At 36.8% G+C, this 21,583-nt stretch overlaps 1 protein-coding gene across 1 annotated transcript in view; it reads right to left on the minus strand.

The window, feature by feature from the left end:
* LUZP2 (leucine zipper protein 2) overlaps positions 1-21,583 on the minus strand; it is a 266,134-nt gene that overhangs the window by 32,613 nt on the left and 211,938 nt on the right. Inside the window, exon 6 of the mRNA XM_064288344.1 lies at positions 8,795-8,959. Within this exon, the coding sequence (XP_064144414.1) occupies positions 8,795-8,959 (165 nt within the window). The remainder of the gene's footprint in view (positions 1-8,794; positions 8,960-21,583) is intronic.

Here is a 21,583-nt window from a genome sequence, read left to right on the forward strand (position 1 = left end):
GACCATAAATAATAGAGGTGACATAGTTTGTAGCTAAAGATATTACAATAGCTTTTATGCCTATATTCAGTCATTCAAAGGAAAACAACAATTAAAGAGAAAACTGGGAGACATTTAAAAAAGTATCAAATGGGACCTATAAAGAGAAGAACATGATATCTGAAATAAAAATGAATTATCTGAAAGAAATTTTCACTGTGTTGGGTTAATAGCAGATTAAAGGAGATGCATTTGTTCCTAAAGCAGGAAAAAAAATAAATAAATAAAAAGATCAGTGAACTTGAACACTTAGCAATAGAATCAGGACTTTGAACCAGTTACTTCTGGTTTGGGCTCCTGCTGAGAATTTGCATTTCCACCCTAGATTCACTGAATTGGAATCTACATTTTAACAAGATCCCCACATGATTCTTATGTATAATAAATTTTGAGAACAATTGCTCTACTAGTGGTTCTCAGAATTGGGCCCTAACCAGCAGCATTAGCATTGCCTGGGAACTCGTTAGAAATGCAAATTCTCATCAGGGGTTCAAATCAGAATGAACCAGTTAAAAAAAACCCACTGCCCTCTAAAAGCCGTGATATAAAGCAATGCTGGTAACCGTCTTGGTGATAGTTACCAAGCATAAGAAAGTAAATTCAGGCCCATATCTGTCATAGATCACCAGGCAAAGACCATTAGAAACACACCTAGAGTAAAACAAAAAAAAAGTCAGGTATAATTGGCTTGCTGCAACGAAAACATACACACACATAGAACCTTTAGAGTGTCTCAGGGAGCATGGGAACGGACTTGGTATAGAGTATGGGTTTATGATTTTAACAAACAGATTACAGAACTACGGCCAGCTCTGAATTAAATACTATGGAGAAGTGGAGCGATTTCACAATGAGGTACCTCAGTAACTTTTGTTCAGGAGGTAGGAGGAAGGCAGTGGGCTACAGATGACATTAGTAAAAAGCAGCAATGATTCAGAAGAGATACTGTTAGTAATTTTTTTGTGTGTGGATGGTTTTGAATAGAAATATTGTTTGCATGGCATGGTCCATTTCATATTGAAAACATTTTTGAGAATATGACAGTCTGATGAACAGAAATTGGAGTTAATGTGATGTTATGGAGAGCAAATCAAGAGGATCAGGGGGTTTCTATAGAGTTAGTCAGGACCTAATTTTCACTTTGGAACTTCCCTCCCATCTGTATCAAAATTGATCCAATCTTCATTTATCTATATTCACTATTCATCTGAAAAGTTGGTATGTCCCTACTCCTTTCCATGTCCAACTCCTTGCCTTATCATTATCATATCTCTTGCTGTTTCTTCTGGAAATCTGCATCATTATGTCTCTATTGTATATCCTTAATGTGTTTTTTACTCTTCCATTTACCTCTTACTAAAAATGTGCTCAAGCCATTTCCATCCTAAAAAGAATCCTCCCATGACATTTTTTTAAAAAAAAAAAAAAAATTTGTTTTTCATGACATTGCCCACTCTGCTCCTCATATCCAATTTATATGTAAATTCTTGTCACCTCCACTTTCTCACAAGTTCCTTCAACTTTTATTTCTTCATATTTCTCAAGTCCATCCCCTCCTCTCTCACCCCTTCCTCTCTTTCCCCATTGGTACTGTTCCACTATCTCTCACCAACAGTATGGTATTATTCTCCCAACGACTTTGTCTTTTTCTGATGCCTTCCTTACCTTTCCCTCTATATCACTACTGGAATTATCCTCCTAAAACGCTAACTTAGTCAGGTTTCTATTCTTTACAAATGTTTTGTTTATTCCCATTGACTACAAGATAAATTCTCAAAATTAAATGAATGGATAAATCCTGGAGAGGGGAACAATGATTTAAAACTTTCGCAGTAAGTTTCTTAGATTCATATTAGATACCCTTTTCTTTTTCAAGTGTTATAGGAAATAGATATATCCAATGGAGTTTTTATGGTTAAGAGTTTTTACTATATAAAAATAAAAGTGAAAGTTGAACAAGAATTTCATTTTCAAAGCAAAAATGCCCCCTCAGGCTAATAATAAGTGGAGGGAACATTTCAGTCTCTCTAACCTGTGATTAGATGCGTGGTAATTAGAAGCTAATCTAAAACTGCTTTAAAATTACTTATTCTCTGTTACACTGGGGCACCATGAAAGTCATTGCTATTTGATAAGTGCCCTAGAAATTCTGATGAGAGTATAGAAAAAGAAAATGGAACCTGATGGGCAAGCATTCTTTTGTGATATAGAAGATATTTAATAGAGATGTTTTCCTTGTATATAAATATGATGTCTTAAAATTATATAAAGTAATATTTCCACAAAAAGTATTATAAATTTTGTTTGAATTTAGAAGGACTAAATTAATGATCTCAGGTTGTTAACAAATGCCTTTGAAGGAAGTTCAAAGAGATAATCCAGTAATCAAATTCTGTAAACTATGTTCTTATTATATATTCATCTGGATTATGAATAAATGGAAATTTAGAAGGATACAGTTTCATATCATACCTACATCCAAACCCACTGTATGGATCCAATTGTGTTCCCCAAAGGATATGTCTCAACTTGGTTAGGCCATGAGTCCCAGTATTGTGTGGTTGTCCTCCATTTTGTGATTGTAATTTTATGTTGAGAGGATTAGGGTGGGATTGTAACACCACCCTTACTCAGGTTACCTCCCTGATCCAAGGTAAAGGGAGTTTCCCTGGGGTGTGGCCTGCACCACCTTTTATCTCCCAAGAGATAAAAAGAAAGAGAAGCAAGCAGAAAGTTGTGGACCTCATGCCACCAAGAAAGCAGCACAGGGAGCAGAGTGTGTCCTTTGGACATAGGGTCCCTGCACCTGATAAGCTCCTTGACCAGGGGAAGGTTAAGAACAAGGACATTCCTCCAGAGCCAACAGAGATAGAAAGCCTTCCCCTTGAGCTGATGCCCTGAATTTGGACTTGTACCCTACTAGACTGTGAGAAAATAAATTTATCTTTGTTAAAGCCATCCACTTGTGGTATTTCTGTTATGGCAGCACTAGATGACTAAGACACCCACATACCAGTAATGTAAAGATATCATAGAGTCCTTAAAAATTCAAATATCATTTTTATCAATTAAATATGTATTTTATAAATTATACATACAAGTATATAAATATGTGCATATATATGTTCATTTATCAACACGTAAATCATGATATTTCTAACTGAAAATGTTTATGGCATCAAGACTTATCTCCTAGGGCTAAAAATAAAGCCAAACCAAACTCCTTAGAAGTAAAGTTATATTTTACAAAAATGCTTTAGGCCTATGACTTCATTTTTATACTCACCATAACCCTGGGCATATAAAGACATAAAATACAAATCTGAGTCATGGGAAGAATGCAGATGATCCATGGTAGAGAAAACTAAATGTCTAACTAATGCCAGACCCAAAGCCACTGTCTTCAAGTAAATTCTGACTCATAGCGACCCTATAGGACAGAGTAGAACTGCCCCGTAGAGTTTCCAAGGAACACCTGGCAGATTCAAACTGCCAATCTCTTGGTTAAGAGCTGTAGCACTTAACCACTACACCACCAGGGTTTCCAAAGTCAGATGGCAGGTAGAAAAACAGCTATCTAAAACTGATCACTTCTGGGCTAGCTAAGATATATTCTTTTCTAGAAGCAGGAAAGTGGAGAGAAAGTACGAGTTTATTTCTCAGAGTCTTTTCTTATTCCTAGAGTAAGGACCTTAATGGTTCTTAATTTGGGCTGTAAATTAGAATAATCTTCCAGGGGGGAGGGGTTTGAATAATCCCAAAATCCAGCACCTCTACTGCTTGATTTAATAAGAATCTCCAGGGTTGACACCCAGTCGAGAGTATTTCTGAAGCTCCCAATGATTAAAATATGCAGCCCAGATTGAGAACCATTGATCTACAATGACTATAAGTATACTTGGAGAGTTATTGGAATTTACTGAGCAACAGATTTTTGGCAGAGAACAGAGAAATACAAATCTACCTTGCTCAAACCTGCAGACAACAAACAGAATGCAATTTGTGCCTCAATAAAGTCATTAAGCTCCTGAGTAGGGCCACAGTTGCATGACTTTGACATTTTTAACAAACTTGAAAATAAATTAACAAATCGTCCTTGTCCAATTAAACAGTCCACAGTTGTGACCTTTAACAATGTACACTGCAGCTAAATTTAAGGCAGTGTGTTGCATGAAAAGAAAGAAAAGACAGACAGGGACAGCTAACAGCCTGGAGCGAGGATGAAATCCTGAGTTTTAGTAAAAATTTCATCACTTCCTTATCCACATTTCTTACCTGAATTGTTTTTCATTTTGGCTTTCAACTTTCTACCTTTGTTTATGGCATTTGCTATTATGATCCCTGACATTAAATGTACTGTGAGGATCGTACTATAGTTTTATGCTAAACAGAAATCTGCAGTTGTACTTATTTGAATAGCCCCATATTATATTACCACATTTGAGTAATAAGAAAAAGGTAAATAGTTTTTTTTTTTTTTTTAATTAAAATAACATCCTACCAAAAACCTTCCTGAAATCTTCTCATAGTGTTACCATGGCTTTCAGATTCCACGATGCACATTTCATACATTGATTAAGAGCTTTCTTGGTGTCAAACACTACTACATATGCTGAATGCTGTCTCTGAGTTTTCTAATTTAATCTCCCCAACAATTCTTTAAGGTTGGTTCTATCATTCCCATTTTGTAGCTATGGAAGATGAGTTTTAGAAGAGTGAAGTAATTTGATCAAGTTTTCAAAAATAGAAATTGGCAGAATCCTAGCCTTTAAACTGTGTATTACACAATCAAGCACCAAAGACATTACTGTAGTACTGTTTCATATCTTTTCACCAAAAAGAGATGTCTTAGCAAAATGTTTCCTTCTTTTCCTCTGATATTTATATATTTTCCAAATTATATAAGGTCACATTTAATATTTTACAATAAAATTAATTATAATTAAATCAAATTTTATAATGGATGTATAAAATTTAAAGTTTTCAGAATGTGCCACTAATCAAACAAGCTTGTTTTTCTTTATTATTTTTGTGGCTTTCCTGAGTAATGACTCTACATCTGAATTGACTCAAAGGCAACTGCAAGTAAATAAGTAAGCTATGCATCTAACTTTATTATACAAGGAGAAGAGAAGAAGATAAAAGTCTGATCACCTTTTGTGTGTACATTATCTCTGAAGCCCAGAAAGCCTTTCTTAATGATGAACACACATATACACATACATACACATGCACACACATACTACTGAACTCATACACTAGCTCTGGGGAGTACACGGATCTGCAGTGTTTGTCAATTTCCATGGTATATATACTACCAATTTCAATCTACCAAAGTGATGTCAGTGAACTTAAAGTCGTGAAATGGTATACAGAGATGTGCAGTAGTATACTATTATGTAGTATTTCTACCTCAAAGATTCAAAAGACATAACATCTTCAAGAGCACAGATAATAGCAGGATGTAGTAAAATACTCAGGAAGCTTTGAGTATTTGTCATGTTTGCTTTTAATATAATTTATTTGATTGTAAATTTATATACCTAAAATTTAATAATAGTTGTATATAACTAAAATTTAATAATAGTTGTGTTTAACAGCTAACTATCACAAATTCTGAAAATTTAACATTTGGCTTTCACAAGAAGGTATGAGCCAGTGCCAGCATACTGGCACGTTAACCATTCTAACTATACACAGCAACATGGATAGTCCGTTTTTTGGTATTAAGTCACACAGCCGTGGTGAGAGTCTTGGTTCCAGCCCATATAAATAATGGTGGGTATCTCAGCAAAATATAAGGGTACAGATGTATCCTCAAAATATTCCATCTTTTAGGTTATGCATAATATCATACTCAAATTATTTTTCATGTCTGATGTCCTTTGGGGTTCTCGTCTCCTCTCACTATGTACATTTTCACTAGGTAATTTAATCTATTTCCAGCATTTACTTGCCAATAGTGGTGATGATTCTAAATCCTATGTCTCCATTCAGAAGTTTTCCATGAGTTCCAGATGCAAATGTATAATCACTTACTGGATATCCAAACCAGTTGCTGTTGATTTGGGCAAGAGATAGACTGATCTACTACTGAGAAAACCCTCTGCATTTTTGTTTTGTTCTCTCTATACAGTGAATTAAACTGCAGTTGCCATAAGGTCAGGCACTGTCCTCCCAAAGTTCCATCCCCAGTGACTAGCAGAGTCCTGGTACATAGATGGAAAATATATATTTTTTTTTTGTCTTGATACTAATCACAAAATAAGCACTCAATAATATGTTTTCTTATAAACTGTAAATAAGAAAAAAAATGACCAATAAGAGGTCATACAATGTATTAATTCAAATGACTTCTATAGAAAGGTCATGATGGACATTAAATTGTGTAGAACAGATCAATGAGCTAAGCAGTCATCTCCCTTGAAGAGTGAAGGATATGCCGACATCACTGAATTTAAGACATGTTCAAGGGCCATAAATATCAAAGACTGTGCTATCAGAGCACTGAGAGTGGAACAAGAAATTCAAAAAGGGAAAATAAGGAACAATTCTTTTGAATCAGAAAGAAGCAAGCACAACATCTATGGAGAGAGCAATAAAGGAAAGGAAGCCCATAGACCTGATTGAGGAATCTCAGCAGAAACTTACTGAACTAAAAGAGTATGCAAAAGGATGCTCTAGAATTAAAAAAAAAAAAAAAAATTGTTGCTTTAGGAGTTACCAATATATAAATTATTATTTTGCTGTCTCTATTAAACCCTTATAATTTTGAACTCCCCTTCCAGTGAAACCTGTGGCTTTTGTACGGGTATGTATGGGTATACATATACACACACACATGCATAGGAATCAAGAATTTGAATACATTCCCCAAATCTTCTGGGAGAAAGAAATTCCAAAGTAAAAATAACATCTTTGAGGGAATATTTTGCCTTTTTCCACATATAGGCTGAATATTGATATTTGGATGTGTTTCACAGATTTTAGGGAAATATCACACAAATACCTACCTGTCTAATGAAGAGTTGAGGGTTACAAAAATCAAATGAAAGAAAATACTGACACTAGCCAGATGTCTTGGAAAATAATAATTCTTCATATTATTTTTAATGCCCATGTCACAACACCCTGAGGTAGGCAAGGAGGAATCTGAGGCACAGGGAGATTGAGTGATGTGATTGTCTCACACTCTTTTATCGGGCACATCATATCATTGTGGCTATAATTAGCCAACTCTGAAGACTTACCAATTAAATGTTCTCATCTGAAAAAAGTTACTTTTGTGTATATAGAGGAAAACACATTCCTTGCCCTAAGTGTTTGTTTCTGTTGCGCACATCCTATATCAGTTATATTATTCAGGATCCTTTTAATATTATCTGCAAGGTACCTGCACAGAGATTAGGACCCAAAAACACATAAAATACAATTTCTTCCACTATTGAAACGATAAAGAATGTTGGCATAGCATAAACATCAGGCAAGCTTTTAACGCTAATCTGTAAAATGGAATGCTCCAGAGTCCATTAATTTAGATTTATTGAACTTCATCTTAAACAATTGGATTTTATTGTTATTGGTTTTTGAAAAATGAGCCATCCCCAAAACAATGTCATCTAAATGCTTCTTATCTTTTTCTGTGATATACCAAGAGAAATAATAAATATTTATTATTTATTTTGACAACAGGATATACATTTATTCACAGCAAATCAGTTAAACCGAAATCAATAATTTACCCACATATTCAGGGTCAGAAGAGACTAATTCTAATGACGGGTTTATCCAAATATACTTTTTGAGTTGGAGACAAATGTAAAATGTCCATAGAATTATAAAACTGCATAGTCCAAAATCATCAGACTTAATGAGAAGTGCAATGTGGTGTGCATTTGCATATAATACAAGATATATTTTATTTATTCAGTTATTTGTTTATACACTCATAACTCTATCTCTGAAACAGCTGAGACAGGCAGCCTCAGAGCTCAACACTTCAAGGAGATAAAGACAGCCTTGAGCTCAGCACTTCTAAGAGACACTTGCTCTGGCTCATTCTCCTACACTGAGCAAAATAGGCTACACATTCTTCTGAAACTGTCCTTGACAAGATGGCTAGAGAATGGGCCAAGGACTCCTTGACAAGATAACCACAGAACAGCCATAGTGGGCCCCGACTGGTCTTAGCAGGCTTTCTGTGCTACCTCAACACCTCCAAGTGACCCATTAGCTCCTTAAGTGCAAAATACATATAAGCACCCCCCTCCAGAATCAAACGCTTGTCTACAGAAAATGCATAATCACCCCTAAGCCTTGAGGGCCTGCGCAAAAGTCAATCCTGAATATTCATGATGAATATGCATTTCCTTGTCTGCTCTCTGTAAAAGCCTACCTCCCCAAGCTGCCTGCAAGCAGTCTTGGAGGCAGCAGCCCCAATTGATCCTTTCCTTATACAATGAAATAAAGATGTCTTTCTGATCTCCCACCTCCACCTCTTGTTTATTGGCTGTAAGGAGTCACGCTGAGCATAACCTGGGGTTTTCACCTGGCAACACAGCTATCAAGAAAAGCTGCCTTCCAATATTTACCAAGTTACTATTCAGAACTTACAAACTGGGTTACTATCTCCATTTACTTCTCAATCTTTCGCTGAGTTTTATACCCTCTGGCTCCACTCTGATGATCACACAGCATGAACTGTCAAAGCATCACAGTACTTGATTTCACATTTCAAAGTCAGAATAAAGTGTACCTTGTTTTTTGTCACTGAGTCTGGAATCTTAGAGTCAATTGTCCTGGGTGGAAGTACCATCTGAGTTGGATTTGACGTGATTAGACTCAAAGGGGGAGGTTGATCACGGAAAACAGAGGTCAGGCAAAGCTGCACTGTCTCTTTCATTGCTTTCATCTGTGACTCCTAAGGAACGACAAAGAGACAGCAAGTGCTTTACATCTGGTTCTTGTCATCATTTATCTGCTTCCTTTCTCCCTTTCTTCTACCCCACGCTCCCTCTATACACAAATATTATCAGTTTTCAAAGGTAGTTGCCTATTTTACAAATTTCAGTAGGAAACATTGTTTAATCTACCCTCAAGTTAGTTTTCGGGGTCTAATGCATTCCATGATGTATTTTGAATACTCAAAATCAGAGACACTTCTTATTTTTTCCCTTGAATTGACATGATTTCAATCATGACAGTTTACTGACAAGGAAATAATACTCTAGGCTCACTCTGAAGTAGAAAATGTTCTCCTTAGAAACCTACAATCTTTCCGTTAGCATCAACCTCTTACATTTAGAATCCGTCTGCTACCAATGTAGGCCCCTGTGCTTTTCAGATTAGTCTGTAGTGCAACTCAATTTACCCATCCACTGAGAAGAAGAATCTTGGCCTCGGATAAAATTTCATTTCCTCTGGACTTTGTTAAGTGATCAGAGTTAATCTGATATGATACTGAATAATAATCTTAACATTTTTTTAATTAGCATAGATTATCACAGTATTTCAAACACTTTCACATACGAGGAACAATATGATTCTTTCAAATATCTATAGAGCTGCCATTATTATTACCATTTTACTATGAAGAAAATAAGGCTCTAAATTTTCACATGGGTGGATTTTTGGATTAGACCACAAAGCAGGCTGAACTAAAACAGTCCCGGTTATTCCCTCTAATGCCCAGTTTCCACTGATAAAAAATTTTAAAAAGTTGATAAAATATAACAGAAAATTAATATAAAGCTGAGCACAAATGAAAGAGAAACACTCCGGTGCCAAAAGGAAGAGAGCCATAAAACTGTGAGGAAAATCTGAAGGCTATTTCTATGGCAGCACAGGGGTAGTGTGGGGGATGAATACAGGCCCCAGTGATAAGATAATGGCACATTAACATCCATTTACAGAAAGAGATATGGCCTTGGGGCCAAGACAGTTGAAGAGAATGGACTTAGTTACTGGGTCCAAGATCCTGGACACGCTGGCAATCACAGAGGTTAAACTTTCAGTACAGCTCCTGGATCAATGAGCCTACAAAGACTGTTGTTTCTACCTGGGAAAGTAGTGAACAGCCAACAGAACTGCTACATCGCATATATTATGCCAGGCGTATGCCTTCCTATAACACACTCTCCTATTTGCTGTTTATAAAGTCCTCACATGAAAGGTCAACTTCTTGATAGTAAGGATCACACATTAAATCCTTCCCAATACCTAACTCTGTGTTTTCTACTCTTATGTGATATATAATAATACTGATATTCCAGATGAGATTGTCTACTGCTAGAATAGCAGTTCATGAAATCTCTCTCTTTTGGTCATTCCAAGAGATAAAAATGTAGCTGTAGTGGAATCAAGAGAGAATATATCAGATATAGGACAGACATGCATTTTCTTCTCATAAACCTTGCCCTGTCAGGTTATCTAAAACAGAATTAGAACCTGACAATGACTGGGGTGGAGGTGTGTGGGAAAGTGGATAGGAGACGCTAAGCTGAATGATGACATTTCAGACAATATTTTTTACTCACAATGGTCCCTTTGGGTTTGTTTGCCTGAGTCTCTCTTTTCCTGCCCCTCCCTCACCATAGTATTTGTTATTGTTGAACCTGTTTGTTTCTCTCACATAAACCCAAAATACTAAACCCTTTGCCGTCAAGTTGATTCCAATTCAATAGAACCCATCATTAATTTTTAATTCGTATGGATATAAACATATAAATTCATACATTTGTTCACAACTGCATACCCAGCACTTAGCAAAATCCTGATACATTAGAAAGAAATCAATGAATAATCTTTTTTGATAAATGACTTAAAAAAAAACTCCCGAGAAAATGTTTTATCTGTATGTCAGGGAAATAGATTATAAAGTATTCCCATATAAGAAATAAAGAAGGAATGGTCCAGATTTCTCTTTCTATTGGGCTTTGCTGCAATCTTGGCTGACCCTTCCCTTTTCTCTCATTGCAGACTAGAAGGTCATGGCACTGAATGCTATATCAGGAATAAAACAAACCAGGTAACACTCAGAATTTAAATATGCTCTTTTGCATATTACAGAGACACTGGCAATAGAGCTAATGTGACAGAGTCACTCATGTCTTGGCTAGGACCCAAAAATTATGTGGCTTTAAATTGGACTTTAAATGCTCAGATCAGACCAAAAACTATAATAGTTATCTTCACTGTACTCATATCTTGGTTCTTCTTATGATGCCATATACAGTATCAAAAAGTTGGATCTGTAACATGCTTAAGATATATGAAACCATATTAGACTTATCTTTATGAATTACAAATCCCTAACTGAGTAATGGCAGAGCTCAGACACTGAAAATAGTGAGCATCATTAGGTTAATGGTTTCAAACACTGATTTTCAGTAAATGCTATTTATTGTTGTTGTTGTTAGGTACCACTGAATCGATTCCGACTCTTGAGCAACTCTATGTACAACAGAATGAAACACTGCCAGTTCCTGTGCCATCCTCACAATGGTTGTTAGATTGAGCCCATTGTTGTAGCCACTATGTCAATCCATCTCATTAAGGGTCCTCCTCTTTTTTGCTGACCCTCTACTTTACCAAGCATGATGTCTCTCCAGGGACTGGTCCCTCCTGATAACATGTCCAAAGTACGTGAGATAAAGTCTTACCATACTCACTTCAAAGGAGCACTCTGACTGTATTTCAGTACTTAGGCGAGGCAAATTTTCCAATAGAGCATTGATGGGAGGTTTATATATTTTGTTTTTTCAATGATTTGAGCTTTGGTACAATCGTCTGCTCCCACAGGCCTCCTGAATTGCCAGGATTACTCTAGACTGAGGGAGTCAGCATCCCATAGTCATCACCTCCAACACCTTTCATGATCACAGAAGTAAGTTATCTTTGATGTCATATTTCAACTTACTCTTAAGTTCATAACCTCTGACTTCATTCTTCTTTGAACCACAAACTTGAAAATTGGCCCTTTATTATAGATTTTGGATGCATTCTTGACTACGTTGTAGATTTTTTTCCAGCCAAACATCATCAACTGCCCTGAACAAACTCTGCCCTTTTTGTCAGTTTTATACCCAGCTCACATATAATCCCTCTAACTTAATGAAGCCAGTTACTGTCACTACTCAGGTTTAGCTTGACCGAGTCCCATGAGCAGGACCCAGACAATGATTTTACAATGCAATAATATTTTATAATATTGTAAACTTACCATATTATTATATTTTCATTTATACTGCTAGATGTAGTCTGTTTTAAAACTGCATACTACTAATCACTTTGTAGTTCATTGAAATAAGATGTCTTCTACAGAAATACATTGTCAACTCTATAAAGTATAATTCTTCCTAGATCTTATAAACTATTCTCCTTGAAGGTCAGTTTTAGTTTTGTTTTGTTTTTTGTCTTGTCTTTCTTCTGCCCCAAACTACTTTTCCCACTTGATTTGCCACATGATAGTAAAATAAAATGCAAAATTCTTACCAAAAAGTCCTGCTTTGTTACAATGTTCTTTGTGCATAGGCTCTCAATCATTCCCAGCTTAGAGGGTTTACACTTGCTTTGTCCTCTTTCTTCAGAGTTTTTCTACAAATCCCCATAGCTACCTTTCACTTTCAATTTATGTTGCAGTTCCCATATCATTGTATTTAAAACACAGACCCTGATCACCTTTCCAGGAATACTCCATCCTTTAGTCTCAACCACAGACTCCAATTTTATGTCCTATCCAGCCCTTATCATCATTTCAAATTATCTTAATTTTGTCTATATGTGTATCTATGTGTTTATTAAAGGGGATTAGAATGTAATTTCTTTGAAAGGAAGTCTATCAGTTTCTGGTACAGTGACTGGCATAAAGACACTCAACAAATATTGTTGAATGAATAAGTAAAGCATACACCCTAGAATATATAGTCTACTGATGTGCTACATGAGATAATAATATAATATTTTTCATTTTATCCTATATATTAAGTGATATAAGAAATGTATTATTTCAAACAATGAACAGAATACTGGCCCTGGTGCTGTATATGTAAACCTTATAAGACATTATCGTGTGTCCATTATTGTCCATATATATATGGAGCCCTGGTGGTGCAGTAGTTAAGAGATCAGCTTCTAACCAAAAGGCCAGGAGTTCAATCCACCAGCCACCCCTTGGAAACACTATGGGACAGTTCTACTCTGTCTCCTGTCTCATAGGGTCACTGAGAGTCAAACTCGACTCAACAGCAATGGGTTTTTACATACACACACACACACACATATACACGCACACACACAATATTAAAAGAGTGGAAGAGTTAAGAGAGCAACTTTGTATGTGTGTGTACAAAAAAAAAATATTTTTCTGGGCACAAAAATATATACCTTGCAAAAACAATAGCGCCTCCAAAGCCTCATCTCCTGACAAATAAAAATTCACAAGATATTATTCATTTTTGCATCAATTCATTTACACTGACACATGATGTCCCAGGAAAAATCTGGGTGCAGTATCAGCTGCTGGCATTGGAAAGATGATAGGATGCTATGAATCCAAAGGCTTTGTCCTTATTTTATTTCTTTCATGAAATTAGCTCTCTGGACCTTGCCAAGTCGTTCAACATGTTTTGTTCTCTTTTCTAAGCCATCCCTAGGTCTCTTATACATAAGATGCTGTTCATTCATTCATTAAATCAGGTATTCATTTATCTATTCAATTCATAACCATTTATTATATTCCAGTAGCTGAGGCTCACTATAATTCATAAGATATTGCCAGATAAATAATTAATTATTTGGGAAACTCAAAGTTGATTCTTAGATCTTGAAATTATTATTGTTTATATTGGGATAGTAAACCAAGATATTGGGATAGTAAACCAAGACTTCTTTTACTTAATATGCCTTGAGAACTAATTTGTAGTATAAAGACATTGTTTTCATAATATTTATGAAATATTTAAGGTTTATTTGAAGCCCAGTATAACATTCTTAGGACTTAGACACCTGAAGAACATAAAACTTCCCATTCAAAGATAATGGAGACAGGTAAAGAGTGATTTCATTAAACTGCAGTTTTATCCTTTTTGGAGTGAGATAGCATTTTTACCTGACATTCTGGAGCAGTTTATGAGCCTCATACTTATCGTACATGAGATTTATTGAAATCAACCTCCAGTTGTAACAAATGTTTTTCTAGTATGCTGTACCAAAAGAAATGAAATGACCCTGAAGGTTAAGGAAGGAATTGTTATCACAGACAGTCAGGCTCTATGGTATTGTTCAATAATAATAGCTATTAAGTTTATTGAGTGCTTTCCATGTGCTAGGAATTGTCCCTGCTTTAATTTTTTTAATTATCTAGTTTTTCCATTACCCTTATACACTAAGTTCTATTATTATCTCCATTTTACAGTGAACCAGAAAGAATTTGAGAGATTCAAACACAGTAGTCAGGTTGTGATTTGAACACAGCTGAGTGACTCTGGAGGTTTTCCTTTGAACCAACACACCATAACCCCACGTGGCTGTCACTTTGTCATAATGTGGGGGGGATTGTTCATTGCTGTGATACTGGGAGCTATGCCATCAGTATTCAAATACCAGCAGGGTCACCCATGGCAGACAGGTTTCAGCTGAGCTTCTAGACTAAGACAGACTAGGGTGAAGGACCCAGCAGTCTACTTCTGGAAAGAATTAACTGGTGAAAACTTTATAATTAGCAGTGAAACATTGTCTGATACAGTGCCAGAAGATGAGCCCCTCAGGTTGGAAGGCACTCAGAACACGACAGGGGAAGAACTGCTTCCTCAAAATAAATTCGACCTTAATAACATGGATGGAGTCAAGCTTTCAAGACCTTCATTTGCAGTTGTGGCAAAACTCAAAATGAGAACAGCTGCAAACATCCATTCATAATCGGAACCTGGAATGTATGAAGTACAAATCTAGGAAAACTGGAAATTGTCAAAAATGAAATGGAACACATAAAGATTGATATCCTAGGGATTAGTGAGCTGAAATGGACTGGTATTGGTCATTCTGAATCAGACAATCATATGGAATGACAACTTGAAGAGGAATGGCATTGCATTCATCCTCAAAAAGAACACTTCAAGATCTATCCTGAAGTACAGCACTGTCAGTGGTAGAATAATATCCATATGCCTACAAGGAAGACTATTATTCAAATTTATGCACTAAACTTGAGGCCAAAGATGAAGAAATGGAAGATTTGTACTGACTTCTGCAGTCTGAAAGTGATCAAACATGCAGTCAGGATGCACTGGTAATTACCGGTGATTGGAATTTGAAAGTCGGAAACAAAGAAGAAGGATCGGTAGTTGGAAAATATGGCCTTGGTGATAGAAATGATGCCGGAGATCGAATGATTAAATTTTGCAAGACCAATGACTTCTTCATTGCATATACCTTTTTTAACCAACACAAACGTCAACTATACACATGGGCCTCACCAGATGGAATACACAGGAATCAAATCAGCTACATCTGTGGAAAGAGATGATGGAAAAGCTCAATATCATCAGTCAGAACAAGGCTGGGGCAGACTGTGGATCAGACCATCAATTACTCCTATGCAAGTTCAAATTGAAGTTGAAGAAAATTAGAACAAGTCCACAAGAGACAAAGTACGACCTTGAGTATATCCCACCTGAATTTAAAGACCATCCCAAGAACAGATTTGAGAGTGTGCTGTCACATTATAGGGAGCAACTAGGGTTACATAAAAATGTTTGCATAAATTTTTGTATGAGAAACTCACTTGAGCTCTAAACTTTCACGTAAGGCACAATTAAAAAAAAAAAAAAAACAGATTTGATGTGTTGAACACTAATGACCCAAGACCAGGCGAGTTGTGGAATGACATCAAGGATATCACACATGAAGACAGCAAGATGTCATTAAAAAGACAGGAGAGAAAGAAAGGCCTAAAAGGCTGTCAGAAGAGACTCTGAAAGTTGCTCTTGAATGTCGAGGAGCTAAAGCAAAAGAAAAAAATGATAAGGTGAAAGAGCTGATCAGAAGATTTCAAAGGGCAGCTCCATAAAAGAACTGAAGAAAAAATTTAAGCCTTGAGTTGCGATACTGAAGGATTCTAAGGGGAACATATTAAATGATGAAGGAAGCATCAAAAGAAGATGGAAAGAATACACAGAGTCACTATACCAAAAAGAATTGGTCAACGTTCAACCATTTCAGTAGGTAACATATGATCAGGAACCTGTGGCACTGAAGGAAGAAGCACAAGCTGCCCTGAAGCCATTGGCGAAAAACAAGGCTCCAGGAATTGATGGAATAGCAACTGAGTTGTTTCAACAAACTGATGCAGCGCTGGAAGTGCTCACACATCTATGCCAAGAAATATGGAAGACAGTTGCCTGGCCAATCGAATGGAAGAGATCCGTGTTTATGCCAATTCCCAAGAAAGGAGATCCAATCAAATGAGGAAATTATCCAACAATATCACTACTATTAAATGCAAGCAAAATTTTGCTGAGGATCATTCAGAAGTGGCTACAGCAGTATATCAACGGGGGATTGCCAAAAATTCAAGCTGAATTTAGAAGAAAAAGTGGGACAAGAATACCATTACTGATGTCAGATGGATCCTGGCTGAAAGCAGAGAATACCAGAAAGATGTTTACCAGTGTTTTATTGACTATGCTAAGTCATTTGACTGTGTGAATCATACTAAATTATGAACAATATTGCAGAGAATAGGGATTCCAAAACACTTAATTGTGCTCATGAGGAATCTGTACACGGATCAAAAGGCAGTCATTTGAACAGAATAAGGTGATACTGCCTGGTTTGAAGACAGAAAAGGTGTGTGTCAGGGTTGTATCCTTTCACCATAACTATTCAGCCTGTATGTTGTTGTTAGGTGCCGTCGAGTCACTTCCGACTCATAGCAACCCTATGCACAACAGAATGAAAAACTGCCCGGTCCTGTGTCATCCTTACAATAGTTGTTATGCTTGAGCTTATTGTTGCAGCCACTGTATCAATCCACCTCGTTGAAGTTCTTCCTCTTTTTCACTGACCCTGTACTCTGCCAAGCATGATGTCCTTCTCCAGGGACTGATCCCTCCTGAAAATATGTCCAAAGTATGTAAGACGCAGTCTCGCCATCCTTGCTTCTAAGGAGCATTCTGGTTGTACTTCTTCTAAGACAGATTTGTTCGTTCTTTTGGCAGGCCATGGTATATTCAATATTCTTCACCAACAACACAATTCAAAGGCATCAATTCTTCTTCGGTCTTCCTTATTCATTGTCCAGCTTTCACATGCATATGATGAGATTGGAAATACCATGGCTTGGGTGAGGTGCACCTTTAGCCTTCAGGGTGACATCTTTGCTCTTCAACACTTGTAGCAGATTTGCCCAATGCAATGCATCTTTTGATTTCTTGACTGCTGCTTCCATGGCTGTTGATTGTGGATCCAAGTAAAATGAAATCCTCGACAACTTCAATCTTTTCTCCGTTTATCATGATGTTGCTCACTGGTCCAGTTGTGAGGATTTTTGTTTTCTTTATGTTGAGGTGTAATCCATACTGAAGGCTGTGGTCTTTGATCTTTATTAGTAAATGCTTCAAGTCCTCCATTTTCAGCAAGCAAGGTTGTGTCATCTGCATAACACAGGTTGTTAATGAGTCTTCCTCCAATCCTGATGCCCCGTTCTTCTTCATATAGTCCAGCTTCTTGGATTATTTGTTCAGCAGACAGATTAAATAGGTATGGTGAAAGAATACAACCCTGACACACACCTTTCCTGACTTTAAACCAATCAGTATCCCCTTGTTCTGTCTGCACAACTGCCTCTTGATCTATGTAAAGTTTCCTCATGAGCGCAATTAAGTGTTCTGGAATTCCCATTCTTCGCAGTGTTATCCGTAGTTTATTATGATCCACATAGTCAAATGCCTTTGCATAATCAATAAAACACAGGTAAACATCCTTCTGGTATTCTCTGCTTTCAGCCAGGATCCATCTGACATCAGCCATGATATCCCTGGTTCCATGTCCTCTTCTGAAACTGGCCTGAATTTCTGGCAGTTCCCTGTCGATATACTGCTGCAGCCATTTTTTGAATGATCTTCAGCAAAATTTTGCTTGCGTGTGATATTAATGATATTGTTCTATAATTTCCACATATGGTTGGATCACCTTCCTTGAGAATAGGCATAAATATGGATCTCTTCCAGTCAGTTGGCCAGGAAGCTGTCTTCCATATTTCTTGGCATAGATGAGTGTGCATCCCCAGCGGTGCATCTGTTTGTTGAAACATCTCAATTGATATTTCATCAATTCCTGGAGCCTTGTTTTTCACCAATGCCTTCAGAGCAGCTTGGACTTCTTCCTTCAGTACCATCAATTCCTGATCATATGCCACCTCTTGAAATGGTTGAATATCAACTAATTCTTTTTGGTGTAATGACTCTGTGTATTCCTTCCATCTTCTTTTGATGCTTCCTGCATCATTTAATATTTTCCCCATGGAATCCTTCACTATTGCAACTCGAGGCTTGAATTTTTCTTCAGTTCTTTCAGCTTGAGAAATGCCCAGTGTGTTCTTCCTTTTTGGTTTTCCGTCTCCAGCTCTTCGCACATGTCATTATAATAGTTTATTTTGTCTTCTCGAGAGGCCCTTTGAAATCTTCTCCTCAGTTCTTTCACTTCATGAATTCTTCACTTTACTTTAGCTGCTCGATACTCAAAAGCAAGTTTCAGAGTCTCCTCTGACATCCACCTTGGTCTGTATGCTGAACAAATAATCTGAGAAGCTGGACTATATGAAGAAGAACGGGGCACCAGGGTTGGAGACTCATTAACAACCTGAGTTATGCAGATGACACAATCTTCCTTGCTGAAAGTGAAGAGGACGTGAAGTACTTACTGATGAAGATCAGAGACCACAGCCTTCAGTATGGCTTACACCTCAACATAAAGACAACAAAAATCCTCACTACAGGGTCAATAAGCAACATTATGATAAAAGTAGAAGAGATTGAGGTTTCAAGGATTTCATTTTACTTGGATCCACAATCAACACCCATGGAAGCAGCAGTCAAGAAATCAAAAGATGCATTGCACTGGGCAAATCAGCTGCAAAAGATCTCTTTAAAGTTTTGAAAAGCAAGGATGTCACCTTGAGGACTAAGGTGCACCTGACTCAAGCCATGGTGTTTTCAATCACCTCATATCCACGTGAAAGTTGGACGATGAATAAAGAAGACAAAAGAATAATTGGAACCTTTGAATTGTGGTGCTGGAGAAGAATATTGAATATACCATGGACTGCCAAACGAATGAAGAAATCCGTCTTGGAGGAAGTAGAAGCAGAACGCTCCTTAGAAGCAGGGATGGAGAGACTACATCTCACACACTTTGAACACAATATCAGGAGAGATCAGTCCCTGGGGAAGGACATCATGCTTGGTAAAGTAGAGGGTCAACAGAAAAGAGGAAGACCTTCAATGAGATGGATTGACGCACTGGCTGCAACAATGGGTTCAAGTATAGCAACAATTGTGAGGATGCCGCAGGACCGGACAGTGTTTCTTCCACTGTGCATACAGCTGCTATGAGTCAGAACCAACTCAATGGCACCTAACAACAATAGCAAGTACACTGTACAGCCTGTCATTCTGAATGTGAAGATCTGGCATGGTTTTCATTCTCTGTGCTTCTATTGTCACATGGCTCGGCACAAAATTATTTCCTATTTGTTGGTGCCCAACAAACTGTGCAAGATGTGGGACACAAGACCATGTCTTAAGTATAGTTTATTTCTCACAGCACTTATCACAGTGTGGTTGTTTAAGACCTATTTGGCCATCGACTGACTGAAAGCAATATATGAAGGTAAATCAGGGAAAAGGTTCAATGTAAGGAAGAACATTGTGACAGGGTTGTACCAGCAGCACTCCCACAAGTAGTATATAGGAGTTCCTATTTCCTCATATCCTGCTCAGAATTTGATATTAGACTTTTTTTTTTTTTTTGCCCATCTGATGGTATTGAAGTGGAACCTCGTTATTTTTACTCACAATTTCCATTTTATGAGTGAGGTTAATTATCTTTTATTTTATTAATAAAGTTTATTGCAATATAGCATAAAATAGGAAAGTACATGAATCTTAACTGTATATTTTTTATTTATATGCATTTTGTTGGAATATTACTAACATGTACTGCTTTAAGATTGTAATATTTTCCTCTTGGATTGATCCAATATGAGTTTCCCTTCTTATCACTAAAAAAAAAAAAAAAAACTCTGCTTCAACTGTATTTTGAATTATGTTAATATTGATACGCAAGCTATATTTGAGTTAGTATTTGGTTAGTTTATCTTTTTTCCCCCACTCTTTTACTTACAAACATTCATATTTACACTGGGTATTTTGTAAGAATCATAGAGTTTTTGGTTAATCCAGTGTGATGATTTCCACCTTGTACTTGGAGTATTTAGAGCATTATTGTTTTAATATAATCACTGACATAGTTAGGTTGAATCAAAAAAGGAAAACAAACCTGTTTCTGCCAAGTGGATTCATGGCAACCCAATGTGTGTTGGAGTAGAACTGTGTTCCACAGGGTTTTCAATGTCTGTGATCTCTCAGAAGTAGATTACCAGGCCTTTCTTCTGAGTTGCCTCAAGGTAGATTTGAACCACCAACTCTTTTGGTTAGTAGTCTAGAGCTTAACCATTTACACCACCCGGGAACTTGATATCTACAATTTACTATTTATTTTCTGTTTAGCCCATTTTTTAAATTTAACAATTTGACCATAAGGTGATTATATTTAATATGTCCATGGTTTATTGATATTTTTGAATCTATGTTTGGTGACTTTCAAAGCTTTGGAAAATTATCAGCCATTATCTCTACAAATACTACTTCTTCCTTATTCCTTTATTCCTTCAAGCTGAAAGATATAGATATGTTAGAAATTTTGAACTTCTCTCATATGCTTCTTACTCATTTTCTGTTCATTTTTTAATTTCTTTTAACTTTCTGTACATTAGTATTAGAAAAAAATTGCCATGGAGGCTATTCCTACTTATAGCGACCCTACAGGACAGAGTAGAACTGCCCCACAGAGTTTCCAAGAAGTGCCTGGTGGATTCGAACTGTCAACTTTTTGTTTAGCCGCCATAGCACTTAACCACTATACCACCAGGGCTTCTGTACATTGGTATAGGTATATTATATTAATTGTCCTTTCACTTCACTAGCCCTCAGTTCTACTACATCAGTCCACCAACCAATCAGTTGAAATTTTAATTATAAACATTGTATTGTTTATTTCCAGTATAGGAGCCCTGGTAGAGCAGTGGTTAAGTGCTTGGCTGCTAACTGAAAGGTCTCATGGTTTAAACCCACCAGCTACTCTGCAGGAGAAAGATATAGCAATCTGCTCCCTTAAAGATTTACAGCCTTGGAAACCCTATGTGGCAATTCTACTCTGTCTTATAGGGTCACTATGAGTCAGAATTGACTCGGCAGCAATGAGTTTA

Source organism: Loxodonta africana, chromosome 7, assembly GCF_030014295.1.
Source record: "Loxodonta africana isolate mLoxAfr1 chromosome 7, mLoxAfr1.hap2, whole genome shotgun sequence".
NCBI lineage: Eukaryota > Metazoa > Chordata > Mammalia > Proboscidea > Elephantidae > Loxodonta > Loxodonta africana.